General features: G+C 41.7%; 1 protein-coding gene across 1 annotated transcript in view; it reads left to right on the forward strand.

Annotated features, from left to right (window-relative positions):
* The window catches only part of rftn1b (raftlin, lipid raft linker 1b), a gene marked incomplete at its 3' end in the record, with an annotated part of 145,723 nt that overhangs the window by 7,056 nt on the left and 121,061 nt on the right, over positions 1-17,606 (forward strand). Inside the window, exon 2 of the mRNA XM_080501281.1 lies at positions 12,680-12,846. Within this exon, the coding sequence (XP_080357407.1) occupies positions 12,699-12,846 (148 nt within the window). The 5' untranslated portion in view covers positions 12,680-12,698. The remainder of the gene's footprint in view (positions 1-12,679; positions 12,847-17,606) is intronic.

Below are 17,606 nucleotides of genomic sequence, written 5' to 3' on the forward strand. Positions count from 1 at the left end.
CTTCATTGGGAGGTTTTTGAATTAAAGATCAACGCCGCAATAGTAATGCTGGAATGGTAATGCTGCAATAGTAACAATACAATAGTAATGATACAATGGTAATGATACAATGGTAATGCTACAATAGCAATGCTGGAATGGTAATGCTACAATAGTAATGCTACAATAGTAATGCTACAATAGTAACGCTAAAATAGTAATGATACAATAGTAATGCTACAATAGTAGCGATACAATAGTAATGCTACAATAGTAATGCTGGAATGGTATTGCTACAATAGTAATGCTACAATAGTAATGCTGGAATGGTAATGCTACAATAGTAATGCTACAATAGTAATTTTACAATAGTAACACGACAATAGTAATGCTACAATAGTAATGCTACAATAGTAACATGACAATAGCAACATGACAATAGTAACGATACAATAGTAACATGACAATTGTAACATGACAATAGTAATGCTACAATAGTAACGATACAATAGTAACATGACAATAGTAACATGACAATAGTAATGCTACAATAGTAACGATACAATAGTAACATGACAATAGTAACATGACAATAGTAATGCTACAATAGTAACATGACAATAGCAACATGACAATAGTAACGATACAATAGTAACATGACAATTGTAACATGACAATAGTAATGCTACAATAGTAACGATACAATAGTAACATGACAATAGTAACATGACAATAGTAATGCTACAATAGTAACGATACAATAGTAACATGACAATAGTAACATGACAATAGTAATGCTACAATAGTAACGATACAATAGTAACATGACAATAGTAATGCTACAATAGTAACGATACAATAGTAACATGACAATAGTAATGCTACAATAGTAACATGACAATAGTAACGATACAATAGTAACGATACAATAGTAACGATACAATAGTAACATGACAATAGTAATGCTACAATAGTAACGATACAATAGTAACATGACAATAGTAATGCTACAATAGTAACGATACAATAGTAATGCTACAATAGTAACGATACAATAGTAACATGACAATAGTAATGCTACAATAGTAACATGACAATAGTAACGATACAATAGTAACATGACAATAGTAACACCACAATAGTAACACCACAATAGTAACACTACAATAGTAAACTACAATAGTAATGTTACAATAGTAACGATACAATAGTAACAGTACAATAGTAACATGACAGTAATGCTACAATAGTAACATGACAATAGTAACACTACAATAGTAAACTACAATAGTAATGTTACAATAGTACGCTACAATACGATGCATGGTTTTACTGGCGGTGTGTCATCTTGATGGTATCCTCCACTGCAGTCTCCCTCTATCTCATTGAAACGCTCGCTTGACAACATTCTCTGATGATTTCTCTCTTCATTCTGCTGCAAGGTGACGGCAATCAGGCTTTTTATTTTTTTTTAGAAGACAGAAGTTATTCAAGCCCGCGGCTCTGCCCCAGACCTGAGACGGTGAACCGGGATGAATCCTCCAGGCGAGACCGGGAAAACACAAGAGGCAATATTCAGCCGATTGTGTCGCGGCTTAGCCTCCAACCGAAAAAGAGAGAAGAGGAAAAAAAAGAAAAAGCCGGCGCCCCCTTTCGTGATATTTCTATACAGCGAATTGACTCCCGTAGTAATGGGTGGCCAGGAAAATTGCAGCGCCATCGATCGGGTGATGTCCAACACGGACATGTCGATAGGGTGTCTGAAAATGTAAGAACTTCGCTTTGGCTGGGCTTTAATAAGAAATGACCTGCCTGGAGCGAGTTCACAGAAAGCAATGAGTCACCCCCCCCCCCCCCCACACACACACACACACACAAACACACACACACACACAGTTTTTTTTTTTAGAAAAGAAAAAGATGTCTTCTATTTTTAAACATGGTGATTCTCTTTCTTCGCTCTTCAAATGAAAAAAAAAAGTATTTTCTTTGGTCCAGGTTGAGTTGAGATAATGTTTTGCTTCTTTTTGTTTTTTTGCACTTGTGAGAAACGTACAAATCCCAGCGTGGACAGATCATGCATAACAAATCAAACTGTCAAAGAAATGCAAGGAGGAGGAGGAGGAGGAGGAAGAGGAGGAGGAGGAGGAGGAAGAGGAGGACTTGTTTGCTCCTGCACGTGGAGGAAAGAGGAGGAGATGAATCAGAAAAAAGAAATCTGACAATGAAAGAGGGAGAGGTGGAGAACGACTGGTGCCTATTCTTCTACCCAGAGAAGGGAATAGTCATGGAGGGCTTGGTTCCCATGGCAATAGCTCCCTCTGTGTGTGTGTGTGTGTGTGTGTGTGTGTGTGTGTGTGTGTGTGTGTGTGTGTGTGTGTGTGTGTGTGTGTGTGTGTGTGTGTGTGTGTGTGTGTGTGTGTGTGTGTGTGTGTGTGTGTGTGTGTGTGTGTGTGTGTGTGTGTGGACGGACTGTAACCGGGCCGTGAGGCTGCGATGAGACAAGGTTGGCCAGACAGAGAGAGAGAGAGAGAGAGAGAGAGAGAGAGTGAGAGAGAGAGAGAGAAAGAGAGAGAGCGAGAGACCCTGAAAATGCCTTGAAAATATTAGACACCTGTTTATTCTCTCCACTTCACCCTTCATCTTCCATCGTTCTTCTTCTTCTTCTCCTCCTTCTTCTTCTCCTTCTCTTTCTTCTTCTTTCTTCTTCTCTGTCTTCTTCTTCCTACTTCTTTCTTCTTCTCCTTCTTCTTCTTCTTCTTCTTCTTCTTCAGGTTTTTCCATGTTTCCTGATGTCTAGTTTAATGTCTTTCTGCCCAAACCTGATGTCTTTTTCTGCTCCTCCTGTGATTTCCCTTGATTGTCGCCGACTGTGCCTGGTTTCCCTCTGTGTACATGGAGTGCGTTTCTACTTCTCACACACCTCACGGCCCCTGAAGACACTGAGCGGGTTTTCGCTCATGCGACCGTGTTCTGCAGCTTCCCCGCTCAGACACAAGCAAACCTTTTCCCGACTGCAGAGTATTGAACATTCAAACTGGGACTTTTTGTGGGAGTGAAATCGATGTCTATAAAAGGCTTGAGTGAATAGATTGAATGCTGTAACTTGATCTCACTGTGTTTACACACATACCGCCGCTGCAGGAGCACGTTTCTTGTTCAAAAGTGAAAACTTCTCAGTAATACTTTTTTTTTTTTTTGTTTAATGGAAGGTTGGTCAGGGTTTGTTTGTCCGTTTCTGTCGGGAACCGTGTTTCTTCTCCAGCAGGCTTTATTTCCTGTCATCGTTTTTAAGAGATATTACTTCACAAGAAGCATGTCGAGTTCTCAATAATGTCCATATGGCCGTGTTTTGAGGGTTCTGGACAGTTAACCAGATAAGAACAAATGTAAACAAAATGTTTTAAATAAAATGCTGGGCTTTACAGTGGAACGGGGGCTTCACATGGCGCTGGCTGTCGCCATCCTGCCTCGTGTTTTCCTTTCTTCTTCTGTTCCATTATCTCAGTGTGGTTCACCAACTGGAACATTCAAGGTGGAAAAAGGTGGAAGGAAGGAAGAAAAGCAAAGAATGTGGCGGGGATTTCCAGCTGAAGTGTGGGAACCTTTTAGCTGACCCCCCCCCCCCCCCCCCAAATTTTTTTTTTTAACATTTCTGCTGCACCGTTACTGGACTAATCAGCTCCGGGTCCTGCTGTGACCTTCAGTGTAAAGGAGAGTCTGGAAGTGATTCTCAGAAATGGCACTTTGAGGATGTATTTATTTATTTATTTATTTATTTATTTATTTATTTATTTATTTATTTATTCATTTATATTTATTGCCACCTCTTGCTTTCAGGGCCAGTTGAAAATTAAGCAGCTGCTGCTGCCTTTACGCCACCAGCCAGTTGACGTCATTTCAGACTTTAAAAACTCAAACTGGAGGCCGACGGATCAGTTAGAAGCAAAATAAATAAATAAAATGAGGTGACAAAGACATGAGAACGATCTGCTAAAAACAAACAAACAAACAAACAAACAAAATTCCAACAGTTTTGACACGTTGAAAACACTGCAGTTTGCATACTAGGCCACTAGTCGGTGCTGGTTTTTTTTTTCGTTAATCTGTAATAAATATGGATGGCAGATGAGCATGTCTAGGATTTATCTATGAGTTTAAAAAAAAGTTGCAATTCGATTTTGGATTTTAAGTTCAAGTAAAAAAAAGTATAAATAACTGTTAACTGTTATGAATTATATTTATTGTTTTTTCCTCATTTCAGATAATTAGCATGCTTTATGGCTGCAGGCAAATTTTATTTTGAAATTATATTTGAAAATGGCAACCAAAAAAAATTTAATGTCTTGTTCACCAAGGCTGCAGCCTCCTGATTGGGAACGTCCTCGGTTTGACCAATTACAAGAAAGGACATATTGTCCCCAGAAAACCCGCCTCCCGTCAGAATCGCTGTCAGAGACGAAGAAGTCGTTCTGGAGAAACGTCTTTACGTCCAGCGGCAGAGAAAAGAACAGAAACGGAGACGTTCCTCTTATTTCCTCTTGTCGCGCTCTCCACTGCTCTCCTCACAAGAAAGAAAAGAAACGTGAACCCCAGACGGACCGGTCGCCAGCCACTCCACTTTAACTCCAACTTGTCAGATTAAAACAGAATAAAGAAAGAAAAAGATCAAAAGTCAGAAAGAGGACGAGCGAGATAAGGCGAGGGACGGAGGGAGGGAAGGAGGGAGGGAGAGTGGGCTTGAAAGGGAGACTACAACAGAACATACTGTCCTAATTAATGTCTGCCTCCATTAATCCACAGCGAAGCTTCCCAGGCCGCCGGGTTTGATCTCAGCAATGTTCCTATCAAAGCCTCGTAGCCGTCCTGTAATGTGGGCAAGATGGCCGTCAGGCGGCATTAAGGAGGCCTTTCACAGCCAAAGCTGTGTAATCTCTGTTGTTTCCTGCCGTCGTCTTCCTCCCCGATGTGGAATTTCTTAATTTGACATTTAAAACCACACGGATCGATATTTTCTTAATGGCGGTCGATCGATCGGATTCCAATTCAACGAGTGTGACAATACAGACGGACAATAACAAAGATGGCCGCCTCCGGAGTGTCATTGACTCCATATTCTAATATTGTCGTCTATATTCATAGCTTTATAGTCGAGCAGCCCCGAATAGCAGTTCATCATCTGTGTACTCGCCAATATTTCTCTGCATGTGTGGTTTCATGATACCAAACAAGCAACGGCGCCCCCTCGTGGCCTGCCATGCTCACTGCACCGTGTCGTCGTTAATGTTTTCAGGACATGTAAATGCAAAGCTGGTTTTGAAAATGCCACAAAGCCGCATTTTCACTTGAAACGTCACGTAAACTTAATCTGTACTTTTCCCAGCATGCTCTCTGTTTTTTCTTTCGTTTATTTTTGTTTTTGTGTTGTGACATTTGTCATTGTGTTGTGACTTTTGTTATTGTGATGTCACTTTTGTTATGTGTTGTAATTTTTGTTATTGTGTTGTGACTTTTGTTATTGGGTTGTGACTTTTGTTATTGGGTTGTGACTTTTGTTATTGGGTTGTGACTTTTGTTATTGTAATGTCACTTTTGTTATTGGGTTGTGACCTTTGTATTGTGATGTCACTTTTGTTATTGGGTTGTGACTTTGTTATTGTGATGTCACTTTGTTATTGGGTTTGACTTTTGTTATTGGGTTGTGACTTTTGTTATGTGTTGTAACTTTTGTTATTGGGTTGTGACTTTTGTTATTGTGTTGTGACTTTTGTTATTGGGTGGTGACTTTTGTTATTGTGTGTGACTTTTGTTATTGGGTGGTGACTTTTGTTATGTGTTGTAACTTTTGTTATTGGGTTGTGACTTTGTTATTGTGTTGTGACTTTTGTTATTGGGTTGTGACTTTTGTGATTGGGTTGTGACTTTTGTTATTGTGTTGTGACTTTTGTTATTGGGTTGTGACTTTTGTTATTGGGTTGTGACTTTTGTTATGTGTTGTAACTTTTGTTATTGTGTTGTGACTTTTTGTTATTGTGTTGTGACTTTTGTTATTGTGTTGTGACTTTTGTTATTGGGGTTGTGACTTTTGTTATTGTGTTGTGACTTTTGTTATTGGGTGGTGACTTTTGTTATTGTGTTGTGACTTTTGTTATTGGTGGTGACTTTTGTTATGTGTTGTAACTTTGTTATGTGTTGTAACTTTTGTTATTGTGTTGTGACTTTTGTTATTGGGTTGTGACTTTTGTGATTGGGTTGTGACTTTGTTATGTGTTGTGACTTTTGTTATTGGGTTGTGACTTTTGTTATTGGGTTGTGACTTTTGTTATTGTGTTGTGACTTTTGTGATTGGGTTGTGACTTTTGTTATTGTGTTGTGACTTTTGTTATTGGGTTGTGACTTTTGTTATTGGGTTGTGACTTTTGTTATGTGTTGTAACTTTGTTATTGTGTTGTGACTTTTGTTATTGGGTTGTGACTTTTGTTATTGTGTTGTGACTTTTGTTATTGGGTTGTGACTTTTTGTTATTGTGTTGTGACTTTTGTTATTGGGTTGTGACTTTTGTTATTGGGTTGTGACTTTTGTTATGTGTTGTAACTTTTGTTATTGTGTTGTGACTTTTGTTATTGTGTTGTGACTTTTGTTATTGTGTTTGTGACTTTTGTTATTGGGTTGTGACTTTTGTTATTGTGTTGTGACTTTTGTTATGGGTTGTGACTTTTGTTATTGTGTTGTGACTTTTGTTATTGGGTTGTGACTTTTGTTATTGTGTTGTGACTTTTGTTATTGGGTTGTGACTTTTGTTATTGGGTTGTGACTTTTGTTATTGGGTTGTGACTTTTGTTATTGGGGTGGTGACTTTTGTTATTGTGTTGTGACTTTTGTTATTGGGTTGTGACTTTGTTATTGTGTTGTGACTTTTGTTATTGGGTTGTGACTTTTGTTATTGTGTTGTGACTTTTGTTATTGGGTTGTGACTTTTGTTATGTGTTGTAACTTTGTTATTGTGTTGTGACTTTTGTGATTGGGTTGTGGACTTTTGTTATTGTGTTGTGACTTTTGTTATTGGGTTGTGACTTTTGTTATGTGTTGTAATTTTTGTTATTGTGTTGTGACTTTTGTTATTGGGTTGTGACTTTTGTTATTGTGTTGTGACTTTTGTTATTGGGTTGTGACTTTTGTTATTGTGTTGTGACTTTTGTTATTGTGTTGTGACTTTGTTATTGGGTTGTGACTTTTGTTATTGGGTTGTGACTTTTGTTATGTGTTGTAACTTTTGTTATTGTGTTGTGACTTTTGTGATTGGGTTGTGACTTTTGTTATTGTGTTGTGACTTTTGTTATTGGGTTTGTGACTTTTGTTATTGGGTTGGTGACTTTTGTTATTGGGTTGTGACTTTTGTTATTGGGTTGTGACTTTTGTTATGTGTTGTAACTTTTGTTATTGTGTTGTGACTTTTGTTATTGGGTTGTGACTTTTGTTATTGTGTTGTGACTTTTGTTATTTGGGTTGTGACTTTTGTTATTGTGTTGTGACTTTTGCTATGTGTTGTAACTTTTGTTATTGTGTTGTGACTTTTGTTATTGGGTTGTGACTTTTGTTATTGTGTTGTGACTTTTGTTATTGGGTTGTGGACTTTTGTTTATTGTGTTGTGACTTTTGTTATTGTGTTGTGACTTTTGTTATTGGGTTGTGACTTTTGTTATTGGGTTGTGACTTTTGTTATTGTGTTGTGACTTTTGTTATTGTGTTGTGACTTTTGTTATTGGGTTGTGACTTTTGTTATGTGTTGTAACTTTTGTTATGTGTTGTAACTTTTGTTATTGTGTTGTGACTTTTGTTATTGGGTTGTGACTTTTGTTATTGTGTTGTGACTTTTGCTATGTGTTGTAACTTTTGTTATTGTGTTGTGACTTTTGTTATTGGGTTGTGACTTTTGTTATTGTGTTGTGACTTTTGTTATTGGGTTGTGACTTTTGTTATTGTGTTGTGACTTTTGTTATTGGGTTGTGACTTTTGTTATTGTGTTGTGACTTTTGTTATTGTGTTGTTGACTTTTGTTATTGTGTTGTGACTTTTGTTATTGGGTTGTGACTTTTGTTATTGTGTTGTAACTTTTGTTATTGTGTTGTGACTTTTGTTATTGGTTGTGACTTTTGTTATTGTGTTGTGACTTTTGTTATTGGGTTGTGACTTTTGTATGTGTTGTGACTTGCTGTTGTGTTGTGGCTTTGTTTTTGCGGTTGTGATTTAGCCCTTGCCGTTGTGTTGTGGCTTTAGCGGTGACGTGGCTGTTACGGTTGCCGTCGCCCCCCCCACCCCCCCCCCCCCCCCCCTACCTCACTGCCAATGCAAGCGAATAAAATCCTGATCTATTTGTCCATGAGCAGTCGTCCTCCCGACCCGCCATTAACGAACAAGATTAAACTTAAGTCGTACTAATGTTTTTTTTCACATTTCGCCGTCATGTTTTCGCTAGCTTCTACGAGCGTCTCGGCTGTAAATCTCCCCGTCAAGAGGCAGACGCAGAACAAAACAAAGCCATTAAGACCGTCAGTAAATATTGGACTGAATGTGTAATAAAGCAAGTGTTTGTGTAGATAACCTCTTTGTGAGGCGATAATACACCTCTGGATGCTCCCGCTCCCTTAAGCGGCCGTAAAAAATTGGCTAATTCGGCTTTAATAATGTGCCAAATCCCCCGGAGACGAGCCGGCGTCCGACCCCGCCGATCAATGCGAGCACAAGGAAGCGAACGGCGAGCCAGAGGCTGACGATCGACGCGCGGAAAAACGAAGACGAGCGTCTTCCCGAAGTTCAACGCGACACGGCGGGATGTTTGGCTTGTCGGGGCCGAAGCTTAAGTGCATCGCCGTATCCAACAAAGCGCCGCGACGTCGATCTCCGGCTTATTGGGGGCGGGGGGGGGGGGGGGGGGGGGGGGGGGGGGGTCGGATCAAACCTCTTATTGAATAAAACCTCAAAACGCCATTAGCAAGAGACAAAAGAGCAGCAGGATCATTGCTAATTCAGCAAAAGGGAAATCAATGGATCTCTTCCTGAGTTTTTTTCCCTTCTCTGTGAGTGTCTCTAACTTTCTGCCAATCTTCTACAAAAAGAATAACCGTTGAGGAGGAGGAGGAGGAGGAGGGGGAGGAGGAGGAGGAGGAGGAGGAGGAGGAGGAGGAGGAAGAGGAGGAGGAGGAGGAGAGGAGGCTTCTGGCCGGAGCTCAAAGCAGAGGCGGGAAAGTTCATCAGACTTCCTGTTAAGAAGTCGGGGTTTGTCTCTGGTGGACACGCCCCCCCTTTTTTTTCTTTTCCATTACCGTTCAGTTTGTTTTCTTCTCTTCTCCCCACCTCATTGTTCTCACCTCCTCTCCACCTCTCGCCGCCGACACACTCTATTTGTAGTTCCTTCTCTTTCTCGCCTCGGCAAACCATAAAAAGATATTTACGAGTCACGGTAGAGACGCCGGACCTGGAAAGACTCCGGTTATGCTTCTCTTCTCGCAGCTTTGTTTTACGGTGGAGTGGTTTGACGGCGGCCGACGCGGAGCGACGGCGTCCTGAGTGGCGGTTTAAGAGAGACTGAAGCTGTTTCTGGGGGGAATTTCTGGAGACGTTTGGCTTCGGAAATTGGTTTTGTTCTTCAAACAGAAGTGAGACGTCAGCAAGTTTAACAAAGGCGTAACTTCAGATTATAGAGCATCTTCCTCCTCCAACATCCACATTGTCCAGATTATCAACCGTGATAATTAGTGAGCTTGTTGGAGACGTGATCTCGATCCACCGCTGAGATTCATGGAGCCCAACGAAGACGTTGTTGTTGGTGCCAGTGGAAACACTTTCATGACAGCCATAATGAATCTGCTGCTCTCTCTCTCTCTCCATCTCTCTCTCTCTCCTCTCTCTCTCTCTCTCTCTGTCTCTCTCTTTCTCTCTCTCTCGCTCTCTCTCTCTCTCTCTCCCTCTCTTTCTCTCGCTCTCTCTCTCTCTCTCTGGTCTCTCTCTCTCTCTCTCTCTCTATCTCTCTCTTCTCCCTCTCTCTCCCTCTCTCTCTCTCCCTCTCTCTCTCTCCCTCTCTCTCTCTCTCTCTCCCTCTCTCTCTCTCTCTCTCCCTCATCATATGCTGATCGCCTCCCTTTTATATTCAACCCACTCTAATTGCGCACTCTTTTATTCCCCCCTTCTCGAGCTCTTACTTGCCATGCATTACCCACCGCCCCCCCCCCGCCTCCTCCACCTCCGTCCTTTTCAGAAGAACAATCTCCACCCCGTTTTCCCCTCCGTTTCCTCTTTTTACCCCTGATTGATTCTCACCTTTCCATTCTTGCCACTCACCTCATTAACAGAGCTCCCCCCACCCCACCCCCTCCCACCTCTCCCTCTCCCCGTTTCCTATTTTGCCATTTTCTACCTTCTTACATGCGACCCCCCCTTCACCCCCCCCATGGATCCATCCGTGTGTCATGTTACCATATTATAGTTACTGTTCTTGTCTTTATATTTATTTTTTATTGTTTATATTCCTTTAATTGCTGTCTGCTTGCTGCTGTTGCACCGATGGAAATGTTTCTGTAGTGAGAAAAAGAAAGGATCATCCATCCATCCATCCATCCATCCATCCATCCATCCATCCATCCATCCATCCATCCATCCAGAGTAGGACGTCACCTGCTCCAACACGCCGGCCCTTTAAGTGTCCTCTCCATGGTTGTCTCTGTTAATTTGGTCTCCGTGGGAACGTGTGTGTGTGTGTGTGTGTGTGTGTGTGTGTGTGTGTGTGTGTGTGTGTGTGTGTGTGTGTGTGTGTGTGTGTGTCACAGACAGGTTAATCTGGCCTTTACTGTTTTCCTACCCGCTGTGTTGAGGTTTGATGGTGAGGTCGATGCTCGTACTCTCTCAGCTTTGCATGGCGAGTCGTTTCAGACCCGTGTTGCACCTTTCAGATGGAAATCCTTCACTTTCACTCCGTGCGCACACTGAATGTCTCACTTTGTGGCGACAAAGGGATTGCTTTTCCTTTTATTTGTCGTTCGCCTTCCTCCTTTTCATCTCACCTTGGGCTTCATTGTTGGTCAAAAATTCAACTTGGCCCTGGACAATTTCATGAATGCCCCCCCCCCCCCACCCCCCCCAAGAAAAGGTGTTTAAATGGAGTTGAGTGGGATGCGATCGCAGCAGGAGGGGAATCCTGCATCAAATTTAAAGTCGGTGGTGAAGCCCGTTTACCTTCAGCATTGAGGAAACACGCGTATGTGCAGCAGCAGCAGCAGCAGCTCTGATTTCACTTCCATCAGCAGTTACGCCACAATTCACAACTTTTAATCACATTTAATTTACTTTTTAATTAACTGCATGAGTGAATGAGCCGCAGCCCGGTGTCCTGTCGCTCTGTCCGGGCTCAGAGCGGGGGACAATTCATGTCTGGAGTTTAGAGGACAGGAAACAGACAAACTGAGGTTTGACACTGAAAAAGGTCCTTCCAGTTAAAAGATTAAAAAGCGTCTTTGGTTGATTTGGCGTCCTGTCAGCTGAGGACAGCAGAGACCCGGGGAGAGCGGCGCGGCGCTCTGCCTCCACTGTTATTGGATGTGACCCCCGACTTCTGAGAGAAATCTACAGCCAAAGAAACGCTTTGAAGTGAAGAAAGCACTTGTTTCTGACAGCTAGCAAACTTTTCAAGGTCTTTCCATTCGCAAAGAATAATCAATATAAGCTCAACACGAAAAAGCTTCTTTTTGTCATCAGTACAGCTATTTCACATATATGTATAAAACTGAAATCTGAGCTTATTTCACTATAAGTGATCAAAACATTGTAAATACTAGCTACACATATTACCTACCATTTATTTTGAACTTTATAGAGCCTCTGTTCAATAATATGTCTATTTTTCCTTATAAAATGTTTAATTAGAAATTAAAATCTGTTACGATCATATATATATATATCGAATATATATTGTAATATAAAATTAGAGTTCATAATCAGATTTATTATTATAATTATAATAATAATCATTATTATTATTATTATTATTGGTCAGTATTATTATTGTTGTTGTTGTTGTCATTTTTAACTCATAGAAACTTTCTAATTTAATACATATTTAAAATGTGTATATAAGATTTATATTTAATAAAATGTGAATATATTAAATGTATATTCCAACACAACTTGCATACTTTAAGTTCATAATTATATTTTTATGTAAATTAAAATATTTAATATATTAAAGTTTCACATTTTATTACAAGTTTATCATTTTATATCATAATAGGTTTTACTGAGAATATGTATTTATATATAATATGTTTAAGCATTATTGCATATTTACAAATTCAGCAAATCGTTTTTTTGCAATTAACGCTTTTTATAATGTTTCAAATGAAAATGTGTTATTTTATTTGTAAACAAGCGTTTGTTAAAAGCCTTTTAAAGGTAAAGAGACACATAGAAATACAAACGTACTCCCCTCATTTATCGTGGGGTAACACTCTCTCTCGTTGTGTTTTCCTCTGGTTCAGTTTTGACCACAGAAAAGTATTAAGCCTTCAATCTTTTCACATAATGTCTGTCTGGAGAATGTTCCAGAAGCCCCGCCCACTGGCGGAAAGCGTCCTGCAATCTCTCACTCATTCACTCCGCAGACGGAAAAAAAAAAAAACGACCGTCAAACTTTTCTCTGTGTCGTCGGCAGAGTCTGAGCCGGCGGAGACATGGGCTGCGGGCTGCGGAAAATGAAACCGGTCTCCGAGGAGAACAGCCCGGGAAAGATCTACTCCACCCTGAAGAGGCCGCAGGTGGAGACCAAAGTGGGCGTGGCCTACACGTACCGCTACCTGGACTTCTTGATCGGGAAAGACGGTAAGGCCGCCAGTTATTCCACTGCAGTGTCGGGGAAATGATGTGCCGCGTTGTGGGTATTATGCTGAAACTTTCTGGAGTTGGAACGGGATTGGAGAGTCTTTCCACTCTTACTATTTTGTTAAACTCTTGTTTGTGGACCCTGAATTCACTCCCATGAGCCCTACGCCTGTGGCTCATCGCTACCATTAGGTTTAGCATATTAGCTTTAGCGCGTCCATTATCTAAAGCTGTTGTCTACATTGTCGGGAGGATCTGTGACTGTTCCACCAGACTCCTGTTTACCAAAGCAGCTTGCATCTACGGTAGTTGATTAGCATGAGCTGTTTTTCTTCACAGTTTCTATTTCACTCTGATTTGTCCGGGGATACGCGCCTCTTTAGTCGAGCTAATAGATAACCGACGTGCAACTGTGAGTAGCATTAGCTTGGATTAGCTGAGATTGCATTAACAGCTTCAGTAAAGATTAGCGTCATGTTTTGCTGAGCTGTGGGTTGTTTTGTAGTTGCTTCATGAATCGTGAATTTCATGAATCTTTGCGCTAATCTCGGGTAAACTGTTAGCATAGCATTAGCACAACCGAGACTCGCGGTAAACTGTGAACTCGTTCCTCCTGATACAAACTTTAAAAATGTCCCCCTGAAAATAATATTAGAATAAAGGATAGTCTGTATTTCTTTTTAATCAAGTGGTACTTTTCAGTAACTTTTCAGTAACGATTTTGTTTTTGTTGTTATTTGACTTCATGCAGCATTTCTGTTCATTACCCAGAAGATCGTTTTAGCTTTAGAAGCTGTGTTTGATTCCCGAACACACGGATTTGACGGTGAAATTCAAGAATCTGTGCATGTCGGCGGCTGCCATCGATCCTCGCAGGCCCCTACAGCAGATATCCTCCCGTCATGCTGCTGGGGTCGTAAAAGTCTAAATTATCGCCGCCGCTCTTCACGCACGGCTGAAATGATATGAACAGCTCAGGGATTTTTCCACCTCACATCACAAGTTTTTGCGAGCGCCGATCTGCGCCGCGATATACGACCCTGCGCTGCGCGTGGCGTTTTACAGAACGGAGCTCCAGTGCGATTAATCTCCCCTGAAACGCCATCAAGCCACAGAAGAAAAGAAAAAAAAAAGAAAAAAAAATCAAAACAAGGAGAAATCCATCACTGGTGGAATAAATACGAGCTTACCCCGGCTATAATTTTCATCAGCACTTTCTTGTAATGACGGAGTCTTAATTAGTGCTTGTTCCCCGTATAGCGGCATCCATTATAATTTTCTTTTCTGACAATTAGTCAGTCATGCTCGCACATTGTGCTAATGATACACAACTTTCCAGACCAGTCCGTGTCACACATCCTGCTGGCGGCCATCCATTATGTATAGAAGAGGTCCAACCTACTTGATGTGTGTGTGTGTGTGTGTGTGTGTCTGGGGGGGGCAAACGAAGTGAAGGGCGGGCGCTGCTGGGAGGAGGGGCTTCAGGAAGGTTCGCCGCTTCGTCTCTGACGACTGGGAGAGCTGGAGGCCCCCGCCCCAACATCCATTTATACAAACCCACATAAAAACCTGGTGAGGAACTATGAGCATGCTACGCCTGTAGGGGGCAGTGCAGCGAGAAGCATGAAGCCAGTTTCCTCGGGATAGGGTTCGGTTTACAGGCTTGGCATGCTCAGAGTAGCTCAGAGTGTCGATGAAATTATTATTATTATTTATTTATTTATTTATTTTTAACACAGAGGGGGGAAATATTCAAGGAAGGAGTTTCAGACACACGCTGGTCTGATTATAGTAACTCCTGTCAAAATCAACATGTTGACACGACATTTAAGCATTTTGTGTGTGTGTGTGTGTGTGTGTGTGTGTGTGTGTGTGTGTGTGTGTGTGTGTGTGTGTGTGTGTGTGTGTGTGTGCCGGGCCAAGTGGGAGAGTCGGGGTACTATATATAGCGATCACTTTGTTATTTCTGCCCATGACAGTTATGGGGGGGGGGGGGTAGGTGGGTTCGGGAAGCAGGGAGATGTAGTGTGCGTTGTGTCGGCCATGACAGTTGATTAGTCTCCATTAGTCCGCCAGGCGGACCGGGCTGGATGGATGAAGGAGTCAGGGGCTGGGGGGGAGGGGGGGTGGCTCTGGTGCCAGACGGAGCTTTTCCACCCTCCATCAGACGGGACCTGGCGGGGAGGGCGGGGCTGGTGGGAGGGGTGTAGCGGGGCGGACCGGAGCCTCCCTCTTTTATTGAAGTGCTTGTGTGTGTGTGTGTGGGTGTGTGTGTGTGTGTGTGTGTGTGTGTGTGTGTGTGTGTGTGTGTGTGTGTGTGTGTGTGTGTGTGTGTGTGTGTGTGTGTGTGTGTGTGTTCAAACTTCAGGTTTGCTCCATAGTGGGTGGGGTTCGGTACTTACCGTAATCGCCGTGCGTTATCGCCCCGTCTCTCCGTCACTGTCACCGCGCCGCCCGTCTTCAGTCTCCTCCTCATCCCCTAAAAAGCATGCACACGTTTCGTTTTGTTTTTTCAAACCAAAAGCTTTTAATAAAACCTAATTACACGGGTCTGCTTTTGGATGGCGGCGCGGCACAAACAGGAAATGCCTGGTCTGAGTCTCAAACACAACAAGCTAAAGGTCGTCGTCGGGGACTCGGATATATGTGACGGCCCTGGAGGGAAATTCATCATTCTGAGATATTTAGAAAAAAATATTTCGTGGGATTTATGTGCATGAAAAAGCCACTGCAAAGAGTAAAACTACAAGATTATGTGAGTGCAGACATGAAGGTATACGAGCTGAAGCTAACCTAACATCTTGTTAACTTAATAATAATAACTCAATCAAAACTTAATTGGAAATCAACACTGTACTAAACCTGATAATATGCAAGTTTTTATATGCACGTCTTTTTTTCTGACTTAGCCTACGTGCTGGATTGATTTAATTTCCTACATGAAATTACAAACAATTCAAACTCGACCAGAGAAAACCTCTGAGGCGTTTTAAAACTAAGTTTTCTTCGAGTACTTCCTGCTATTGCTCAGCTCTCTAGCTCCGACTAGTGGCTGATGGCTGCATGACAGATAAATGGGGTTTTACATAAATTAAAGCATAGTTAGTTTTTTGCAATAATAAAACACGTATTTAGTTAAACCTGTGTTTTCCACTATCGAATCAGGAAAGCAAGAAGTTCATCCTAGTGTTTCTGGATGTAAAGCTCATTTACTGCAGTAAAGCTTTTAGCTTGTGCAATAAAAAAAAAAAAACTACACTGTATTTGAGCTCCTGCAGCTGCGGCCCGTCTGCATGGAGGTGTATGAGCAACACCAGATTATGAAATCGGTCTGAGTGCATCTGAATCACTGGGCGGCATTAGCATCAGCAGCTTTTCAGGTTGAAGGGTCAGCGTGTTTCCCCTGGCTGTAATTACCTTGTAGCGTGCATGTGAGCATCGGTAAGGATTCATGTCTCTGGACTTTTTTTTTTTTTCTGCATGGAAGCTGTGAAATATTTAAGACCGAGCCAAAGATTATGAATATGGAAGTATTCTCCACCTGCATAGAAACACGAAAAAAACCAAAACTGCAATAATTCTTTTTAATGAGTTCGTAATCAAACCAAATAAAAGTTTTTGAACTAACCGTTACACTTACTGTTTTGTACAGCCTTAATGACATTAGTAAAGTACTTGTATTGGTAATCTACCAGCAAGTCGCTAAAGGGTGACACTCGTATTCGTACTTGTCCTTGATTGGTCCCTGTTACAACCTCAAGGTTGTTGGTTTGATCCATGTGTTTTCGTGAAACCAGGCACAGACAGTTACTTTAAGTAGTGGAGTAATTACTTTGTATGTATGTACGTAGCTACGCATGCATGTATTTGACCAACTTTTTGCTAAAACCTTCTCACCCGAATTACATGAAACCATTTCTGAATAAATCCCGAAAAATAACTGCAGAAAAATGTCCCATGCAAAGTGGACGAGAGAGGAATCCGAGGAGATCAGCGTCTGTCGCCATGGAGACGCTCCCCGCTCAGTGTTTCACACGGTGATGTAGCTACCTAGCCTACTGAGTTAGCATCGATATGAGCTAACGGCTATCATGTTAGTGATGCGAACTCAGGTCCGCAAACAAATATGGCGATGGTCTGCACTCTACCGAGTGTAGCTCTAATTAAGTAATGAGATACAATGGATGCAGGTGGATAATTGGACAGCAAAGAAAACCCACTAACGTGATAGTTTTTGCGGCAAAATAGTAAATAGTAGAGATGAATTAACCACATGGCACTATGAATATCCAAAACATTTCATGGTTTCTCAGAACAAACCTGCGAGGTACTACAGTTGGATGAGATCCAGTGAGAATGTCTTCTTCTCCTCATTGTAATTATCTTAAAAGTTAATCTTGTAAATAATGGCAGAGAGACAGCGAATGCAACAGGATGGTGGCAGAGCAGGTTCTCATGTTTCACCTCCGTCTCCCTGCGACGTACAGCCACGGACTCATAATGCTGACTTCACTGAAAACTGCTGCACTGTGAATAATGTTTGTAATAATTTTCCGCCGCCGTGTTGGATCACAGCTCCGTGTCGCTGCAGCCGCGACGGCCCCCGCGGGGAGCCGCCCGACCGGCTCGCAAACGCACAAGAATAACACCTTTTACCGCGGAGATGAGAGGCGGCGTAAAAAAACACAAAAACAAAACAATGGAGGGCTCCACGTAATAAACCTCGTCGGTGCTAAATATCAGCACGAGTCCCGCCGGTG

The sequence above is a fragment of the Blennius ocellaris genome (assembly GCF_963422515.1).
Source record: "Blennius ocellaris genome assembly, chromosome: 8".
Lineage (NCBI taxonomy): Eukaryota > Metazoa > Chordata > Actinopteri > Blenniiformes > Blenniidae > Blennius > Blennius ocellaris.